The following is an 18,556-nucleotide window of genomic DNA, read 5'->3' as shown; positions in this document are numbered from 1 at the left end:
TACACCGGTGCTCTCCACTCCACACGCTCCCCATAATAAACACGAGGAGTTGGCTTAGGGCTCACCCTTGGCCCAGCCAAACTACCCGTGTGCCCCCCCAATTTTTTTTATTGGGGGTGCCTCTCAGGCTTCCTTGCCAGCCATGTTCCCGCATAGCGTCCCCGGTCCTCTTCAGCCTTCCTCCATGGTGACTCACCCGCCAGTATCTCCTCTCTCCTGGCTGCCTCCACCTGTTCCCATGGGAGGCGATCCCTTCCGGCCAGGATCTCTTCCCACATGTAGGATCTCTTGCCGTCCAGGATGTCCTTCCATGTCCAGTCCTCTTTACAGCTCTGCAGCCGCTCCTTCCTCCGCTGCTTGGTCCGTTTGTGGTGGGTAGTTCTGTCACGGGTGTCGTAGGGATTGGACCAAAATGCAGCGGGAATATGTATACTCATCTTATTTTTTATTGAAGGAAAACAAAAATAAACACGTATGCAAAAACAACGACGAAACAGTCCTGTAAGGCTACTAGGCTATACAAAGAACAACTACCCACAAATCCATAGAAAAAACACCCCTACTAAATAGGACCTTCAATTAGAGGCAACGAGGAACAGCTTCCTCCAATTGAAGGTCAAAACAATAAACTAGACATAGAAATAGAAAAAATAGAAAATAGAACATAGAAATGCAAAACATAGAACACAACCCAAAAACCCCAAAACCCCGACAACACAAAACAAACACATCCCTGCCACGTCCTGACCAAACTACAATAACAAATAACCCATTATACTGGTCAGGACGTGACACACAGAAATGGTGGTGTAGCAGTAAGATCAGAATGCTGTGAACCAAGAGGTTGTGAGTTCAAATCCCAGGTGAGAACATATTGAATAATAATTACTGTTTAAATAAACATACTCAATGTAATCATGTATGTCAAATATGTAAACTGAAAACACTGCGTGATGTTCTGGGGCCACCTAACGACTCGTTTCTTATTTTTTGCCGGGCATGACCTATGAAATCTCATGTGAAAAATATTGACATGTGAAAATTTGAATCCACCTGCGAAAGGTTATGTGATCACATGAAAATCAACATTTGAAACTTCATGTGAAATATCATCACATGTAAAGTGTTACAAAACAACATGGTTTCACATGATTTCACATGTGAAATAAAATGTTACATGTGCAAAACGTGGAAATTTCACATCTGAAATCATGTGGGGTTTTTTCTGTAAGGGAGGGTCAAAAAATTAGAAAAGGAGAATGTTTTCTTAAGAGAGACAATACAAGGATTGACAAGACTAAAAGGAAAAACTGATTTAAAAATCATGGGTCACCTTACTTTAAACAACAACAATGTGAAAAAATAGTATAAAACTGAATAATTTACAGTGGTATCTGAGAGAATAACTGTATAAAATGTTTTTTTGTCATTCTTTTAGTTAAGTCTTATTTAAAAAATCTTACATCAGTGATTTAATAAACGTGATATCATATTAACCATTAGAACATCCTTTTTTGTGTTCCTGGCATCTGGGAACTAATCACCTAACCTGCATGTGTTTTACAATATAGAAAAATTGTGGGATTATTTTTCCTTTTCAAGTTGTTGTTCGCTCACAAAGTTTGCAAAGGGGTTCTGCAAAGGGTTCTCTTTCAAAGCTTTACCACTACAGACCACTTTTTACAGACCACTTTTTTTTATTTTCCTTAAGTCGTCAGCTCTTTGCACAACAAGGTGAGTTTTTCTTTTCAAAATACCACAGAGCATGTAAAGAGGTTCGGGGGGGGAGAAAGTTAAATAAAAAGCTCTTTAAAATGGTATTTATAAAGAAAAAGACAAACAGTGTCCCTGTTGAAAATAAAAGCATACTGAAATCCATTCTGATGACAGTTGGAAGAATGCATGGCTTTATGAAGGACTTGAGCCCCATTTTTGCCATATCTTTTAACCACGATTATTTACTTAAAAACACAAACGAGGGCCCTAGTCTGGCATTGTGGACGGCAGTCCTTTGATTGGGGCTCTAGGCTTGAATTCTTAACTAATAAATTGTTCCACGCCTTTGTCTGAGGCATTAACGGCAGTGGTCTGCGTTTTTCTTTCTCTAATCTCAAGAATGTGCCAGCCTCTTGAGAAGCACAGGGCTTCCCTCCTCTCTGAGAGTGGGCTCCTCATTTTGTTTTCTTAGAGGGCTCCCCAGATTGACAGGCCTCATCGTTGGGCCCTCTCCTCAGCCATCTGTTTGCACTGATTCTGTCCCAGCACATCAAAGTCAATCAAAGCCGCAAAGTATTTTAAAAGACACACACCCAACCATACAGTGTGTGAGAAATAAGGATAACTTTCATCGACCCCACAGAAAAAGATTGTTAGGAACTCGTGTGTTTGTGTGTATGGTTTTCCATGTTGGGTGACCTGAGATGGATCCCTTAGCTCAGAGCACAGGTATGAGCAGCTTAGCTTTGTTCAGCTCCAGCTCTGACAACGGCTCGGTGAGTAATGTGTTCGAAGCCTTCAGTGCCATCTCTTGACATCGAAGGAATCACCTGTAGTGAATACAGAAATCACAGTTCAAAAAAAAATTTGCTGGGCAAGAAAAGATTATTCTGATTTAGGTCAAAAGGAACACATCAACATGACTATACACTGTATAGTGACGTGAGAGATGAATCCAAGTTGACCATTGTGACTGGCTGGGTATTGTGCCACAAGAGTGTATTAGCCCAGTGAGCGAAAGCCTAGGAATTATCACAGGGAGCTAATACAAGACTTTGAGTTTCAGACAAGGTTACTCATGCAAGAGTTGTTCACCGAACCACATCTGTTCCAAATGCATCTATAGCTTACAGTGTGAACCAGTGCTTTTTACAGTCTCTGGTGTGAACCCATTAAATATCATAACAGAAAGATTAGATGCTGTTGATACAATTCATCAATTAATATTTAATTTTTTTGTAATTTAGCAGACGCTCTTATCCAGAGCGACTTACAGTAGTGAATGCATACATTTCATTTCATGCATTTAAAAAAAAAAAAAGAATCGTACCGGCCCCCCGTGGGAATCGAACCCACAACCCTGGCGTTGCACACACCATGCTGGCGTTGCAAACACCATGCTCTACCAACTGAGCCACAGGGAAGACTAATCATGGAAGAAACAGCATTTTAGGATGTGTGAATGTGATGATTGGAAAATAGGTGTAGTAGGTCTGCCTATCAAGTTCAACTCCTGAAGGTAGCTAGACAGTCAGGGCTCAACAACAATAAAATCCAAACATTATTATTATTATCATCATGCCATTAGATCCCTGAATACAATTTGTTTTAGTAAAGCAGCCCTATAAAAGCAGTCTCTTTTATTAAACTTTTAGGCAGTAAAATCTGGGTAGCCTGGTTCAGACCAATGATGTGTATAAACCTTGGATTGCTGATGCTATGTATTGGTCATTGAGGGGTTTTGAAGCCACCTGTCAGCCATATTGGCACTCTCCAGTAGGAGAGAATGGAATTCCACAATATTTCAATTCAATCTTTCAAGGACAAAATTATGTGTATTTAAGTATTTTTGGATGTAGTGAGGACAGTAACAGTACTCTCTTTTTATATTTATATATATTTTTAATTATTATTTATTTGTATGTTGAGCTAACATCATTTTAAAGTATGCAGTAAGGTGTCTGAAATAGAATAAATGTGTCAAAAACTAATGTAGACATTAATAAATGCATTTTTATAGCTTCCAAAATCTTTCTTTTTTTTTTTACAATGGAGAAGTACCAAGATGGCTGCGCAGTGGCTTCAATATAGCGCAACCGTCAGTCATCCAGGTTTAATATAGGCTATATTATTGATTCAGACACATTTTTTTTAAATGAAACGCTTACTTGGTATCAAATCACAATTTCAATAATGTAGCCTATACTGTGCATTCGGAAAGTATTCAAACCCCTTGACTTTTTCCACATTTTGTTACGTTAGAGCCTTATTCTAAAATCGATTAAATCGTTTTTTTTTCGTCAACAATCTACACAATACACCATAATGACAAAGCAAAAACTGTTTTTTTAGACATTTTTGCAAATGTATAAAAATAAATAAACTGAAATGTTACATTTACATAAGTATTCAGACGCTTCCTTCACTCAGTACTTTGTTGAAGCACCTTTGGCAGTGATTACAGCCTTGAGTCTTCTTGGGTATGACACTACAAGCTTGGCACACCTGTATTTGGGGAGTTTGTCCCATTCTTCTCTGCAGATCCTCTCAAGCTCTGTCAGTTTGGATGGTGAGCGTTGCTGCACAGCTATTTTCCGGTCTCTCCAGAGTCCTGAAGAGTTCGGGCTCTGGCTGGGCTACTCAAGGACATTCAGAGACTTGTCCCTGAAGCCACTCCTGCGTTGGCTTGGCTGTTGTCCTGTTGGAAGGTGAACCTTCACCCCAGTCTGAGGTCCTGAGCACTCTGGGGCAGGTTTTGAAGGATCTCTGTACTTTGCTCCGTTCATCTTTCCGTCGATCATGACTAGTCTCCCAGTCCCTGCCACTGAAAAACATCCCCACAGCATGATGCTGCCACCCCCATGCTTCACAATAGGGATGGTGCCAGGTTTCATCCAGATGTGACGCTAGGCATTCAGGCCAAAGAGTTCAATCTTGGTTTCATCAGACCAGAGAATCTTGTTTCTCATGGTCTGAGAGTCTTTAGGTGCCTTTTGGCAAACTCCAAGCAGACTGTCATGTGCCTTTTACTGAGGAGTGGCTTCTGTCAGGCCACTCTACCCTAAAGGCCTGATTGGTGGAGTGCTGCAGAGATGGTTGTCCTTCTGGAAGGTTTTCCCCATCTCCACAGAGGAACTCTGGAGCTCTGTCAGAGTGACCATCGGGTTCTTGGTCACATCCCAGCCCTTCTCCCCCGATTGCTCAGTTTGTCCGGGCGGGCAGCTCTAGGAAGTGTCTTGGTGGTTCTAAACTTCTTCCATTTAAGAATGATGGAGGCCAATGTGCTCTTGGGGACTTTCAATGCTGCAGAAATATTTTGGTACCCTTCCCCAGATCTGTGCCTCGACACAATCCTGTCTCAGAGCTCTACGGACAATTCCTTCGACCTTATGGTTTGGTTTTTGCTCTGAAACCTTATATAGACAGGTGTGTGCCTTTCCAGATAATGTCCAATTAAATTAATTTACCCCAGGTGGACTCCAATCAACTTGTAAAAACATCTCAAGGATGACCAATGGAAACAGGATGCACCTGAGCTAAATTTAGTCTCAGAGCAAAGGGTCTGAATACTTATGTAAATAAGGTATTTCTGTTTTTATTTGTAATAAATTAGCTAAAATTAAAAAAAAACTGTTTTCGCTTAGTCAGTATTTTGTGTTAATTGATGAGGAAATGTTTTTTATTTAATCCATTTTAGAATAAAGCAAAAGGTGGAAAAAGTCAAGGAGTCTAAATAATTTCAAAATGGACTGTATGTCTAGCATGTAGAAAGACACCTGAAATTACATTAAACGATTTCTAGCAGGAGGTACAAATCTGTTGTTCTTCCCCTGAACAAGGCAGTTAACCCACTGTTCCTAGGCCGTCATTGAAAATGAGAATTTGTTCTTTGCTGACTTGCCTAGTTAAATAAAGGTTAAAAAAAATGACTAGACAGGTTTCCATTGACCTAGGTTTATTCGACAAAAGCAATGTCGCAACAAAATAATATTCCGACATGTGTAGGCCTAATGGAAACTGCAAATATAGGAGAAAGATTGACACTTTTTTTTAATGAATTCGACAGTGGTGGATTTTGCTTTTGTTTATGCGACGTTCATGTGCTACTCGGAAGTAGGAAACTCTGAAATATACAATTTGTTAACTAGTGCTACGTTTAACGAATCAGCAAGTCGAACATTTCAGAATTTCCTTGTTCTGACTAGTATGTGAACGCGGCAGAACGTTCTATATCGCAACTAATGGAAACGGCGTTTTTCGAATAAACTATGAAGGTACGCGGGGCACTTGATCACGTAACCATAACGTTCCACTCTACAATTCATTATATATGTCTACTGCTTGCAAAGTCAACTTTTTAACTATAAAAAGTATGTTTCTTTGCAGAACTTGGATTGTCCTGACTTTCAAGATTCTCAGAATTGTGTCGCCTTGCTTTTCTGGTTGGCTGGCAAGCTTCACCATCCAATTATTTCTGATCTACAGGAGTGCATGTTTCACCTTGGCACGGACCATGGTAATAAATTGGCGCATGAAAATGATTAGAATATGGCAAATAGCCTATTAGTCAATGATTGCATTCTATCCATGCTGGCTTTCTCAGGCTACCTGAGACATTAAACAGATCGGTGGGAGGACATACAGGCTGTCGCCAATTTATCAACGCTCAATTTGCCTAAATGGGTAATGAAAACACTTCAACCACTAGGCTACATCTCTATTATTCCGTGCTATCCGGGATCCTTGGGACAACGCTACCCCATTGAAGTTGACATTTAGAATGGTTAGGGTTTCGGGTAGGGATGTTTAGGGTAGCATTTTTATTAGACACTAGTAGGTTTTAGAGAAAATTAGATGTATGTGACGTCATTTTTATTTTATTTTTATCGACAGATAAGCTATTCAAATGAAAACGCAGCCTAGCAGGCACTTGTCACATATGTTTTCTATGCGAACTTTGTAAATGTTGACTAAATATCCCTGGACAAGGTAATGGAAACAAACCAAGTTTTCATCCACAGTTTTTATACTGTATAAAAAAAATTATGACAGCTGTGATGGAAACAGGAAGTTTCGGTACAATTTGTTTAATGCCGACAAGATAATTTGTTCGTTTTACATGGTGGGATCTTTTTGTGCCAGTAAAATAAATTATGCAAAAAAATCGATTGAATATTACACAAAATATTGATATAATAACCATCATATCGAAGTAAACTTGGAGTCACGAGATGGTATGGTGTGTGGTCCTCCCTCTATGACTCGAGAAACCATGCAGTTTAGCCTATTAGGCCAGGGGTTCCCAAACGTTTTCACTAAGGGGCCAGGGGTTCCCAAACGTTTTCACTAAAGGGCCCCCCTTCCAGCATTGGGGAACATTGCTGACAAATTATAAATAGTTTTCTAAAGTATGCAATGACTATCATGACAAGAGGAACTACCCAATTTATAAATTGCACCTTGTGCATTCTACTATTACAACTTTCAAAAGTAAGTTTAAAGCCGGACTGAGTTCATAAAAAAAAGAATAATAATGGGGGAGAAGGGGGGACCTCCGCGCCACCCCTGACGACCCTTCGCGCCCCACAGTTTGGGAACCACTGTTAATTAGGCTACAGATTAAATAAATGATGTTGAACTTCACAGAGTGGTGAAAGTGCACGGTGATCTTGATGCTCCTTTCAAATAAATGTCGAGGGTCTTATTCTGGTGACATGACGACCGAAGCTTGACTTCCGTTTGACAAATACAAATATTCTCGCTCTTATCCATAATAATAATCTCATCACGTAGACTAGCCTACCAGCACAGTATCCGCGAGCAATTGGCTAGAGTGCACGTGCCAAAACCAGAGTATGCACATTTGCTATTTTCCCAACATTTTTTTGTGACCAAACTATAGGTCGAGTTGAAAAAAATGCGATGGAAACACATTGAACTTTAGATTTGTATTCAGTAGACTACAGAAAAATGTAAGCGAAAAAGTAACCTACATTTGGTGTAAACTACGTCATCACGCACTGATTTTTATCCACAAATCCGTTTGGTAGAAACACTCCACTGGTGGGAAAATGTGCATAGTTTCTTTATGCTGATTCTAGAAAATGCGCATGAAAAACTGTCGCTAATTGGATGGAAACCAAGCTACTGATTCAATTGATTAAGGAACTTGTTGGGATGGAGAGGAGGTGATGGAGGACTGCCTCCTTGGTTACTAAGTAACGTAACCATACAAACACTACCTCTAACAGATCACAATGCGGAAGGTTTGAATTTTACTCTTTGGTCTTGTTTTCCCCGATTAATTTCGCTCATTTAATAGTTTTTGCAACAATTGTAGCAAGTGTCCTTTCCCGACACTCTTTCAGACGCATGCATATTTAGCAAGTCGTTTATGTTAATTTTCTTGTAGCAGTTGCTTAGCAATGTAACAATGTAACGTTAGCTAGTTAGATTGCTAACTAACAAGTTACTTGGGCATCATCTGAGTGAGTGACATTATAGTAACGTCTTCAGAAACGCGCGTTATGCATATGATCTGAGAAACAATGTTTGAAAATAAGAAAGTGCATTTGTCATAAACAATGCATGAATTTAGATTTTGGGTCCAACCATAGAAATTGATATGGGTATGAGTCTTCGAAGGGCCCACACGTAGCCTATTTGTCTGTAATAAAGCAACAGAACAGATGCATGTCCCATTTCGCTAAATACTTTTTTCAACGTGTGTACATTTCCACAATCGAAGGTCAGATTTACAAAGTCAAGCTTTCCTCTCATTTTACAGGGTTTGAACTCAAAAGCAACCAGTGGAAAGTTAGCAATCACCTCAGTTGCCCTTCAAGACCATATTGCACGAAACTTACTGCTTCAGAATTTGTCACCGTGTGACCCTGTGAAGACAAGATGGTGCCGAAGAGCCTCCAATGAAACACACTGCAGACGAAACCGTGGAACTGTGAAACAGAAAGGGCCCCAGCAACATGATGGAGAGGAGAAAGACTATGTGCTCGACCCAGCAGCTCCACCACTGTCATTAGGTAAGCTAGCAATCAATCAAATGTATTTTATAAAGCCTTGTTACATCAGCAGTTGGGAACTAGTTCAACAACACTTTGGGAACGAGGAGGTCTCATTGTGAGAGATGAGCTATTATGTATGACATTTTTCATTTGTTGTTTGATATTGGGTTGTTGTTTGCCGTTGTCTGCCTCTCCAGCCCAGAAATTGGGTTTGGTGCCATCCCCGGCAAGGAAACTGACGGTAGATGAATGGAGTCGGGTCAAATCGAGGTCTATTCATGAAGGGGACTCCAAGCAGCCCTGTGTGATCTGCAGGGAGGAGTTTCGCTTACAGACTCAGGTATTCCTCTGTACACAATACCTGGTGTTTATTCTCAGTCAGTCAGAGGACTATTTAAAAAAAAAAAAAAAAAAACGTTTTCAATGTTCTTCACCCCTCTAGGGCAGCCCACTCCCCTTCCCAAACACTCTCTCTCCCCCTCCCTTAGGTTCCTGTGTGTTCTAATCTGTGTAGACAACTGTACAAATTTACCCATACTGCCTTGGAACTCAACTGTGACACGACGATGTAGCAATCAGTGTGTTACTGTGAGGGTCGTTCAGTCTTTTACACCTTTCTGATCCCCTTTTAAGATGCCAATCTCCTGAGGAATGCAGGGTAGAGTAGACGGCCTCACAAAGCACAGTTTCCATAGATGCACGTGTAAATATTAATTTGACTCGAAGGAACATTTTTAATTATAGCCTGCTAACAAAGGAAAGGGACAAATGTGAATCTTTGTGGATTTGTTGATCTGTTTGACAAAAACATGTTAAATGGGTTTGTTATTAGTGAAACTACAATTATTTGAAATTGTATTATAAGACGTTTAGCCATTTTTGCAGGCCTAAATCATTTCCATTTCCTTCATTCATACATCAGTTATTGCCGATTATGATTTCAGCTATTTAACACTTTACTAACACCAAACACAGACCATACCCACCACAGACAATCCTTCCGAGGCCTCCAACTGCTTTTAAATGCAAGTAAAACTAAGTGCATGCTCTTTAACCGATTGCTGCCCGTACCCTCCCGCCCGACTAGCATCACTACTCTGGACGGTTCTGACTTAGAATATGTGGACAACTACAAATACCTAGGTGTCTGGTTAGGAGTAAACTCACATTAAGCCTCTCGAATCCAAAATTAAATCTAGAATTGGCTTCCTATTTCGCAACAAAGCCTCCTTCACACATGCTGCCAAACATACCCTCGTAAAACTGGCTATCCTACCAATCCTTGACTTCAGCGATGTCATTTACAAAATAGCCCCGAACACTCTACTCAGCAAACTGGATGCAGTCTATCACAGTGCCATCTGTTTTGTCACCAAAGCCCCATATACTACCCACCACTGCGACCTGTATGCTCTCGTTGGTTGGTCCTCACTACATATTCGTCGCCAAACCCACTGGCTCCAGGTCATCTAAAAGTCTTTGCTAGGTAAAGCCCCACCTTATCTCAGCTCACTGGTCACCATAGCAACACCCACCCGTAGCACCCACTCCAGCAGGTATATTTCACTGATCATCCCCAAAGCCAACACTTCCTTTGGCCGCCTTTCCTTCCAGTTCTCTGCTGCCAATGACTGGAACGAATTGCAAAAATCACTGAAGCTGGAGTCTTATATCTCCCTCTCTAACTTTAAGCACCAGCTGTCAGAGCAGCTCACAGGTCACTGCACCTGTACATAGCTCATCTGTAGCCCATCTGTAAATATCCCATCCAACTACCTCATCCCCATACTGTATTTATTTATTTATCTTGCTCTTTTGCACCCCAGTATCTCTATTCTCTACTTGCACATCATCATCTGCACATCTGTAATTCTAGTGTTAATGCTAAATTGTAATTATTTCGCCTCTATGGCCTATTTATTGCCTTACCTCCCTACTCTTCTACATTTGCACACACTGTGCATAGATTTTTCTATTGTGTTATTGACTGTACGTTTGTTTATGTGTAACTCTGTTGTTTTGTCGCACTGCTTTGCTTTATCTTGGCCAGGTCGCAGTTGTAAATGAGAACTTGTTCTTAACTGGCCTAACTGGTTAAATAAAGGTGAAATGATAAATCAAATAAAAATGCCATGTAAAAACATTCAGAAGTGGCTCAGAAACGGTCTCTCGGTTTCCCAGTCCTTCATATTCAGCCTCTCTCTGTGAAGCTTGTAGCCTGTAGGGTAAAGCAGACTTTGCTTGCAAGAGCTAAAATTCACTCCAGTCTAATGGCTTGTCGAGCTCCTAGATATAGATTGTGCACTGCAGGGGGCCCTTTCACTGGTGATGGAGTTTGTTGTTTGGGCCAAAAACAATGGGAAATCAATATGGCTCCCCCTGCCCTGCAGAGCTTTGAGTACACTGGTTTGTGTGTGCCAATCACCATAGCTGGGGCTGCTGTCTCCTCTCTCCTTGTGAGTGCAGACGACAAAAGAGTCTGTGGGAGGTGGAGGAGAGGAGACTGCAGCCCCAGGTCCCAGCCCTCCCAGCATGGGCTCGCTGACTCCCACTGGCTCCTGAGCAAATAGTACACCACACACACACACACGTTATGTTCTTCTATCCTCATGGGGACCTCACATTTATTTCGATTCAAAATCCTATTTTCCCTAACCATAACCTCAACCCTAAACCACTTACCCTAATTCTAAGACTAATTGTAACCCTAAACCCTAAGCTTAAAATAGTCTTTGTCCTCATGGGGATGTGGGGACTATTGGATAGAAGACCCACACACACACACACACACACACCTCTCACAGGAATCACCAAAAACACTTAAGAGATGTTGAAAACCAATACATACACACCAGCATACCCAGGAGGCTCTGCATGCCACAATCATTTCAAAACGACAAGTCATTCAGTGAAATGCCAAGGGAATTTCAGACGTATGAGGGACCGAAAAAAAAAAAAAATCTAGTTAAGGCTAAAGCTGATTTAATGAAAATATAACTATATAAGTGATTGTAATGCATAAGATTCAACAATTAACACTAATAATGATATTCATATTGTGTCTAGGTTTTGCTCTCCTGCTCCCATGTGTTTCACAGAGCCTGTCTGCAGGCCTTTGAGAGGTTTTCAGGTAGGAAGTGCTGTCCTATGTGCAGGAAGGAGCAGTATGAGACCAGAGTGATCCACGATGGAGCTCGCCTCTTCAAAGAGAGGTGCGCCATCAGGTAAACATCTCCAGAGAATGGACTGCATGTTTCCTGGAATCAGATTAAACCTCGCCATGGACTAAGAAGCATACTCAATGGAGATTCCCCACTGAGAATGATTTTTAATCCAAGACTAATTTTAGGCCTAATCTACGTACAGGAAAACCAGACCTTATTGATCAAGTTACCATGTTCACCCTGTGTTAGGACGGTATCCCTGCTGTTTTACCTACTTAAATGTTTTTCATATCGTCAATGATAGAATTCAAGCGTGTTGGCGCGGCTATGTTGTTCGGAAGTGGTACAGACATATGAGGAAAACAGTTCCCCCAAAAGACAAACAGCTACGACGAAGATTCTTTGAGACAAAGGTAATTTTAACAACTGTGTCATTTAGGAGCAGGGTTGTGATCAATTCATTTTCGATTCCGTCAATTCAGGACGTAAACTGAAATTCTCAGAGATACATTTTTTGGGGTAATTTCAGTTGATTTCCTGAATGGAAAAGCAATTCAACCCAACCCTGATGAGGGACTGATATGTGTATTATGTACACTGATTATGAAAGATGTAAACATCAAACCTCTGAGAAGGTTCCACATCAAGTACAGTTGAAGTCTGAAGTTTACATACACCTTAGCCAAATACATTTAAACTCAGTTTCTCAATTCCTGACATTTAATCCTGATAAAAATTCCCTGTCTTAGGTCAGTTAGGATCACCACTTTATTTTAAGGATGTGAAATGTCAGAATAATAGTTGAGAGAATTATTTATTTATTTCAGCTTTTATTTCTTTCATCACATTCCCAGTGGGTCAGAAGTTTACATACACTCAATTAGTATTTGGTAGCATTGCCTTTAAGTTGTTTAACATGGGTCAAACATTTCGGGTAGCCTTCCACAAGCTTCCGACAATAAGTTGGGTGAATTTTGGCCCATCCCTCCTGACAGAGCTGGTGTAACTGAGTCAGGTTTGTAGGCCTCCTTGCTCGCACACGCTTTTCCAGTTTTGCCCACAAATGTTCTATAGGGTTGAGGTCAGGGCTTTGTGATGGCCACTCCAATACCTTGACTTTGTTGTCCTTAAGCCATTTTGCCACAACTTTGGAAGTATGCTTGGGGTCATTGTCCATTTGGAACCAAGCGTTAACTTCCTGACTGATGTCTTGAGATGTTGCTTTAAAATATCCACATAATTGTCCATCCTCATGATGCCATCTATTTTGTGAAGTTCACCAGTCCCTCCTGCAGCAAAGCACCCCCACAACATGATGGTGCCACCCCCGTGCTTCACGGTTGGGATGGTGTTCTTCGCTTGCAAGCCTCCCCCTTTTTCCTCCAAAGATAACAATGGTCATTATGGCCAAACAGTTCTATTTTTGTTTCATCAGACCAGAGGACATTTCTCCAAAAAGTACGATCTTTGTCCACATGTGCAGTTGCAAACCGTAGTCTGGGTTTTTTATGGCGTTTTTGGAGGATTGGCTTCTTCCTTGCTGAGCGGCCTTTCAGGTTATGTTGATATAGGACTCATTTTACTGTGGATATAGATACTTTTGTACCTGTTTCCTCCAGCATCTTCACATGGTCCTTTGCTGTTGTTCTGTGATTGATTTGCACTTTTCGCACCAAAGTACGTTAATCTCTAGGAGACAGAACGCGTCTCCTTCCTGAGCGGTATCACGGCTGCGTGGCCCCATGGTGTTTAAACTTGCGTACTATTGTTTGTACAGATGAACGTGGTACCTTCAGGCGTTTGGAAATTGCTCCCAAGGATGAACCAGACTTGTGGAGGTCTACAACTTTTTTTCTCAGGTCTTGGCTGATTTCTTTAGATTTTTCCCATGATGTCAAGCAAAGAAGCACTGAGTTTGAAGGTAGGTCTTGAAATACATCCACAGGTACACCTCCAATGATGTCAATTAGCCTATCAGAAACTTCTAAAGCCATGACATCATTTTCTGGATTTTTCCAGGCTGTTTAAAGGCACAGTCAATGTAGTGTATGTAAACTTCTGACCCACTGGAATTGTGATAGTGAGTTATTAGTGAAATAATCTGTCTGTAAACAATTGTTGGAAAAATGACTTGTGTCATCACAAAGTAGATGTCCTAACCGACTTGCCAAAACTATAGTTTGTTAACAAGAAATTTGTGGAGTGGTTGAAAAACGAGTTTTAATGACTCCAACATAAGTGTATGTAAACTTCCGACTTCATCTGTAGTTCCTCTACTTACTATATACTGAACAATGCTATGTCGGGTCAAAACCTGTGCTCTTATCTGGTGAGTCAGTCCACTGGTGACTACCAGGTCACATTGCCGAGGCTTTCCCCACTCCTATAAGCTTTTGTCCCAAATGGCACCCTTTTCCCCATAGTGCACTGCTTTTGACCAGAGGTAATAGGGTGCCATTTGGGATGCAAGTCTCCATTCTTCCTGAAACTCACCCGCCGGACATTCCTCACCTATTTAGCAGTGGACTTTAGGTTGCCGTGATTGACGGACCGACAGCAGATCTGATCTCAGGTCAGTGTGGAGTGGACACGGGCATCGGTGGAGGTGCAGGGTAGGGGAACTCAACTCTCTAAGCAGCTTCAGAGGGCCTTTGATGCCATGTGAATCATACACTGTTTGTAAACTAATTACGGAGAGTGTGTGTTTTGGTCAAACAGTCTGGACATTCCAGGGTCAACACAAAAGCAAGGGCCCACTGTGTGTTTGTCTGTGTGCTTGCACCCCCCCCTCGGAAAGAGGGGGTTGAGGGAGGGTGCATATTTGTGGCAGGTTCCCTGGTTGTCATTTGCACTGGCTTTCTTCACTGTCCCACTTAACTAAAATATTCCACAGGATTTTACTTTGATCTGAGGACAGAATACACATTATAAAGGGGTTTGTCCTTTCAGCTTTGGCTGGCTGTTGGTGGGTTCCAGCAACTGGATGGGGGCCTATCGACACTAAGGCCTCTGCCTTCTCTAGTCTGTGGCTCCCTGGAAAAGGATAGATTGCCACCTAGTGAGACTGAAATCTCCCCCTCCACGGTGCTTACTTACCTCTGACTGTAGTGGCGATTTGCAGAGACACAGCTGAATAGTAAACACACTTGAGAAGCACATATAGTGATTTTACTGGTATATTTACCGTGTGAGCCTTGGGATGTCTACCAAATGCAGCCTGTTCCCTATATAGTGCACTGCTTTTGCATTGGGCTCTGGTCAAAAGTAGTGCACTATATGGGAATAGGGTTCCATTTGGGACGCAGACTTGGTTAGGGGTCCATTCCATCACTAGCCTTTCTGATGGCTAATTAAAGAGAGGCCACTCATGTCTCTCTCTAGAGCTCTCTGTAATCAATCAGAGTGCTTCAGTGGGTTCAGAGAGACCGATATTACGAGTGACACCTTGATTACGCCCAACTTGTAATGTGCTCGGAGAGGTCAATGTCCTACCCACAATCCCCTTCTCTCATCCTCCATCTATAAACACTGCTTTAGCATGTCACGTAAACACGAGCAGCAATTTTATTGGTCTAATTAACTCTGTTGGAAAACATTAGCCCCATCCAGGATCCCATCCTGGTGACGTCAAGGATGGGGATTGTCGGCTCCTTCGAGGAATCTGGGACAGAGTAGGACTTCCTCCATCACACAGAGACAAGTTGAGTCCCAATGGCATCCTATTCTCTATGTAGTGCACTACTTTTGACCAGAGCCCTGTGGGCCCTGGTCAAAAGTATTGCACTACTTCGGGAATATGGTGTAATTTGGGAGTGTCAACATGTCTGTCATCCTCACGGTAAAGCCGCAGTTTCCCCCAGGCAGCAAAGCCTTTAAGATATTCTAGTTTTCAGTCTTATCAGGTGATTCCAATGACCAGCTTTCCATTTTTAGCTTTTTGAGGTCCGACCCTAAGTCAACACATTAAGGAGGATAACTGCTGACATCAAGATGGATTGAGGTGAGACAACGCCATTCCCTCCCCCATTCCTTTGTTCCCCTTGCTCCGTCCCTTTTCCTGTCCTCTGCAGTGAGACGAGGCAAAGTTCACCAGGGCCCACGTTGTTTGCCTTCGCTGTGGAAAAGTCAGCCCGTAAAACCTCATCTGAATGCTTAACAGTTGTTTAATTAGTGATAAAAGCCCAGCAATAAAGTACTTGGGATGTCACTGTGACAGGAGCGAGCTCGGTGGGGCAGCCTGAGGGATGGCCTTTGTGTGTATGTTTGTGCCCGTTTCCCAGCACCAGCTATCTTTTCACTGGTTTCCATACATTTTCCTTGTAAGTCTGAGACGTGTCGGTATCGACCTGGCCTGTTAAACAACTTGACTTTGTCAGCAGGCTTCAAGCATTACAATACAGCACCAATTATATCTGATAGAAAAACAGAACTCTATTTGGTGTCCAATTGAACGATGCCCCTTTTGTGTAACTAAATTGTTTCCAATTAGTTTCAGGAGTTGAATGACAGCTTTGTCCAATACTGTCATACGGACGTAGAGGCTTTCCTGAACGATATCGACCAGTCGGTGTCATCGAGCAGAAGAGTGTTCCATCAGTTTGAGAGTGAGCACGTCTCGGAGCCGAAGGAAGACGACTGGCAGAAAATACAGGAAAAGGTTTGGAATAGGGTTGCACAATTCCTGTAACTTTCCCAACATTCCCAGGTTTTCTGGAAATCTCCACAGGATTTCTGGACAACATGAACATTTTGGGAAAGTTACCAGAATTGTGCAACCCTACTGTGGAAAATCTCACCATACAAATACCACGGTGCACTATCAAAAAGACTCTCATGAAGTCCTAATCCTGGTCTAATTCTCCCTGTAGCCATGCCATTCATTCAACATGCTAATGCTTGTCCAGGAGAGGCTGTGCTGCAGCTGCTACACAAAGTCAAATCTCCTAGAAATGATCATTCACTTTTTTACAAATGAATGAAGGAAATAATCCTCTGTGTTTACAAGAAAACAGAGCCAGTCTAATAATGCACACCAGGCCTTTCATCGCTCCGTCTGAGCCATCTGTACTGTGGTTCAAATTGAAAAGAGATCTAGATTTGCTGTTCCTTAGGCTCTGTTGTACAGTATTTAGGTCTTTTCAATGCCAGCCAATGGAGTTTCCCACAATCCCACAGGAGGTGGAAAAGGGTATGTTTAAAAAAAATAAAAAAAAATATGTAATCTCGTGTTAAAGGTTGTGCGCAGGGCAACAGGTGTTGCTCAACCTCGACTCCTCGAACCAAACAGTGAACTCACAGCGTGTTTATCGCACACCGTGCACCTTCCTGGTGAAGGTAAACACCATAAATGTCGCAAAGCTCATTATCAAGCGTTTAAGCCTTGAGCGCGTTGACCGTTTTCTGAATAAAGGAAGTTAATTATTGGTGGAGCTGGAGTAGATACCTGCCCCACAACGGTATCGCAGAGACACACAGCCAAACAATCAAGCTTGTGTGACACGCTAAACCAGATAATGTCCATTGAACTTAAGATAAAAGGGTGTGTATGGAAGCTATTGTGAGAGAAGATAGCCATTATAAATGTCTGGTAGCAGGGTTGGGGTAAATTCCCTTTAAATTCAGGAAGTAGATAGGGTTGGGGAATCAATGTGGTAGTGTGGCGGTATTTTATTGAAGACGGCTTTTATTTTGGAATACTGGTCTATCCCTACAGCCCTGTCTGTCTCCACTGTCACAGGTCATCCAGAGAGATACACGGGACTGTCCCATCTGTCTCACCGCTCTGTGCAGCGCCAGACTAGAGACGGAGGCAGGGAGGACACTCGCCCAACACCACAGCAACAGACGCACTGTGCTCCTGTCCTGCTCACACCTCTTCCACCAGCCCTGCCTGGAAGCCTTCGAAGCCTTCTGTGTGGACGGCCGACCTACATGTCCTCTGTGCAGGTCTCCCTACCACAAAATACTGGTCTGACCTCAGAATAGTTTATATATAATTGTAAAGACAGTTGGATGTAACTAAAACATACACTCCTACGTATTTATTTGGACAATGAAACGAAAACTTTTAATTTGGCTCTATACTCCAGTATTTTGAATTTAAGATCAAATGTCTTATTTTAGTGTTTATATACATGTTTCACTGTTTAGAAATTAAAATACTTTGTCTAGTCCCCCCATTTGAATGTGTCATAAGTATTTGGACAAATTCAGTGTATTAAAATGTCAAAAGTTTAGGATTTGGTTGCATATTTCTAGAACGCAATGATTACATCAAGCTTGTGAACCTACAAACTTATTTCAGATTATGCCCAATAGAAATTAATGGTAAATAATGTAGTGTCACTTATTGTAAATAAGAATAGAATGTTTCTGAACACTTCTACATTAATGTGGATGCTACCATGATTACGGATAATTATGAATTAATCGTAAATAATGAAAGTTAATGCATACAATGGCTTCGCAAAGTATTCAGACCCCTTGAATAAATAAATCCTCAGCAATCTACACACAATGTCCCATAATGACAAAGCAAAACGTTTTATTTTAATGTTTGTAAATTTTAACAGAAACCTTATTTACATAAGTATTCAGACCCTTTGCGACTCGAAATTGAGCTCAGGTGCATCTTGGTTTCCATTGATCATCCTT

The 18,556-nt window shown here is 41.6% G+C and overlaps 1 protein-coding gene across 2 annotated transcripts; it reads left to right on the top strand.

The window, feature by feature from the left end:
* The first annotated feature begins 6,127 nt into the window (after positions 1-6,127).
* rnf32 (ring finger protein 32) lies at positions 6,128-18,075 on the top strand. 2 transcript variants are annotated; one of them, XM_014180669.2, is made up of 7 exons: positions 6,128-6,232; positions 8,504-8,756; positions 8,936-9,078; positions 11,805-11,962; positions 12,207-12,315; positions 16,392-16,559; positions 17,640-18,075. In XM_014180669.2, the coding sequence occupies exons 1-7, from the start codon at positions 6,230-6,232 to the stop codon at positions 17,874-17,876; spliced, it is 1,071 nt and encodes a 356-aa protein (XP_014036144.2). In that variant the 5' UTR covers positions 6,128-6,229; the 3' UTR covers positions 17,877-18,075. The 2 variants fall into 2 exon arrangements, with proteins under 2 accessions (XP_014036144.2, XP_014036143.2); XM_014180668.2 differs by lacking the exon at positions 6,128-6,232 and adding an exon at positions 7,652-7,982.
* The last annotated feature ends 481 nt before the right edge of the window (positions 18,076-18,556 follow it).

This window comes from Salmo salar, chromosome ssa29, assembly GCF_905237065.1.
Source record: "Salmo salar chromosome ssa29, Ssal_v3.1, whole genome shotgun sequence".
In the NCBI taxonomy this organism is placed as follows: Eukaryota; Metazoa; Chordata; class Actinopteri; order Salmoniformes; family Salmonidae; genus Salmo; species Salmo salar.
Note: the sequence above shows the minus strand (reverse complement) of the source record. Positions and strands in the feature narration are given on the sequence as shown.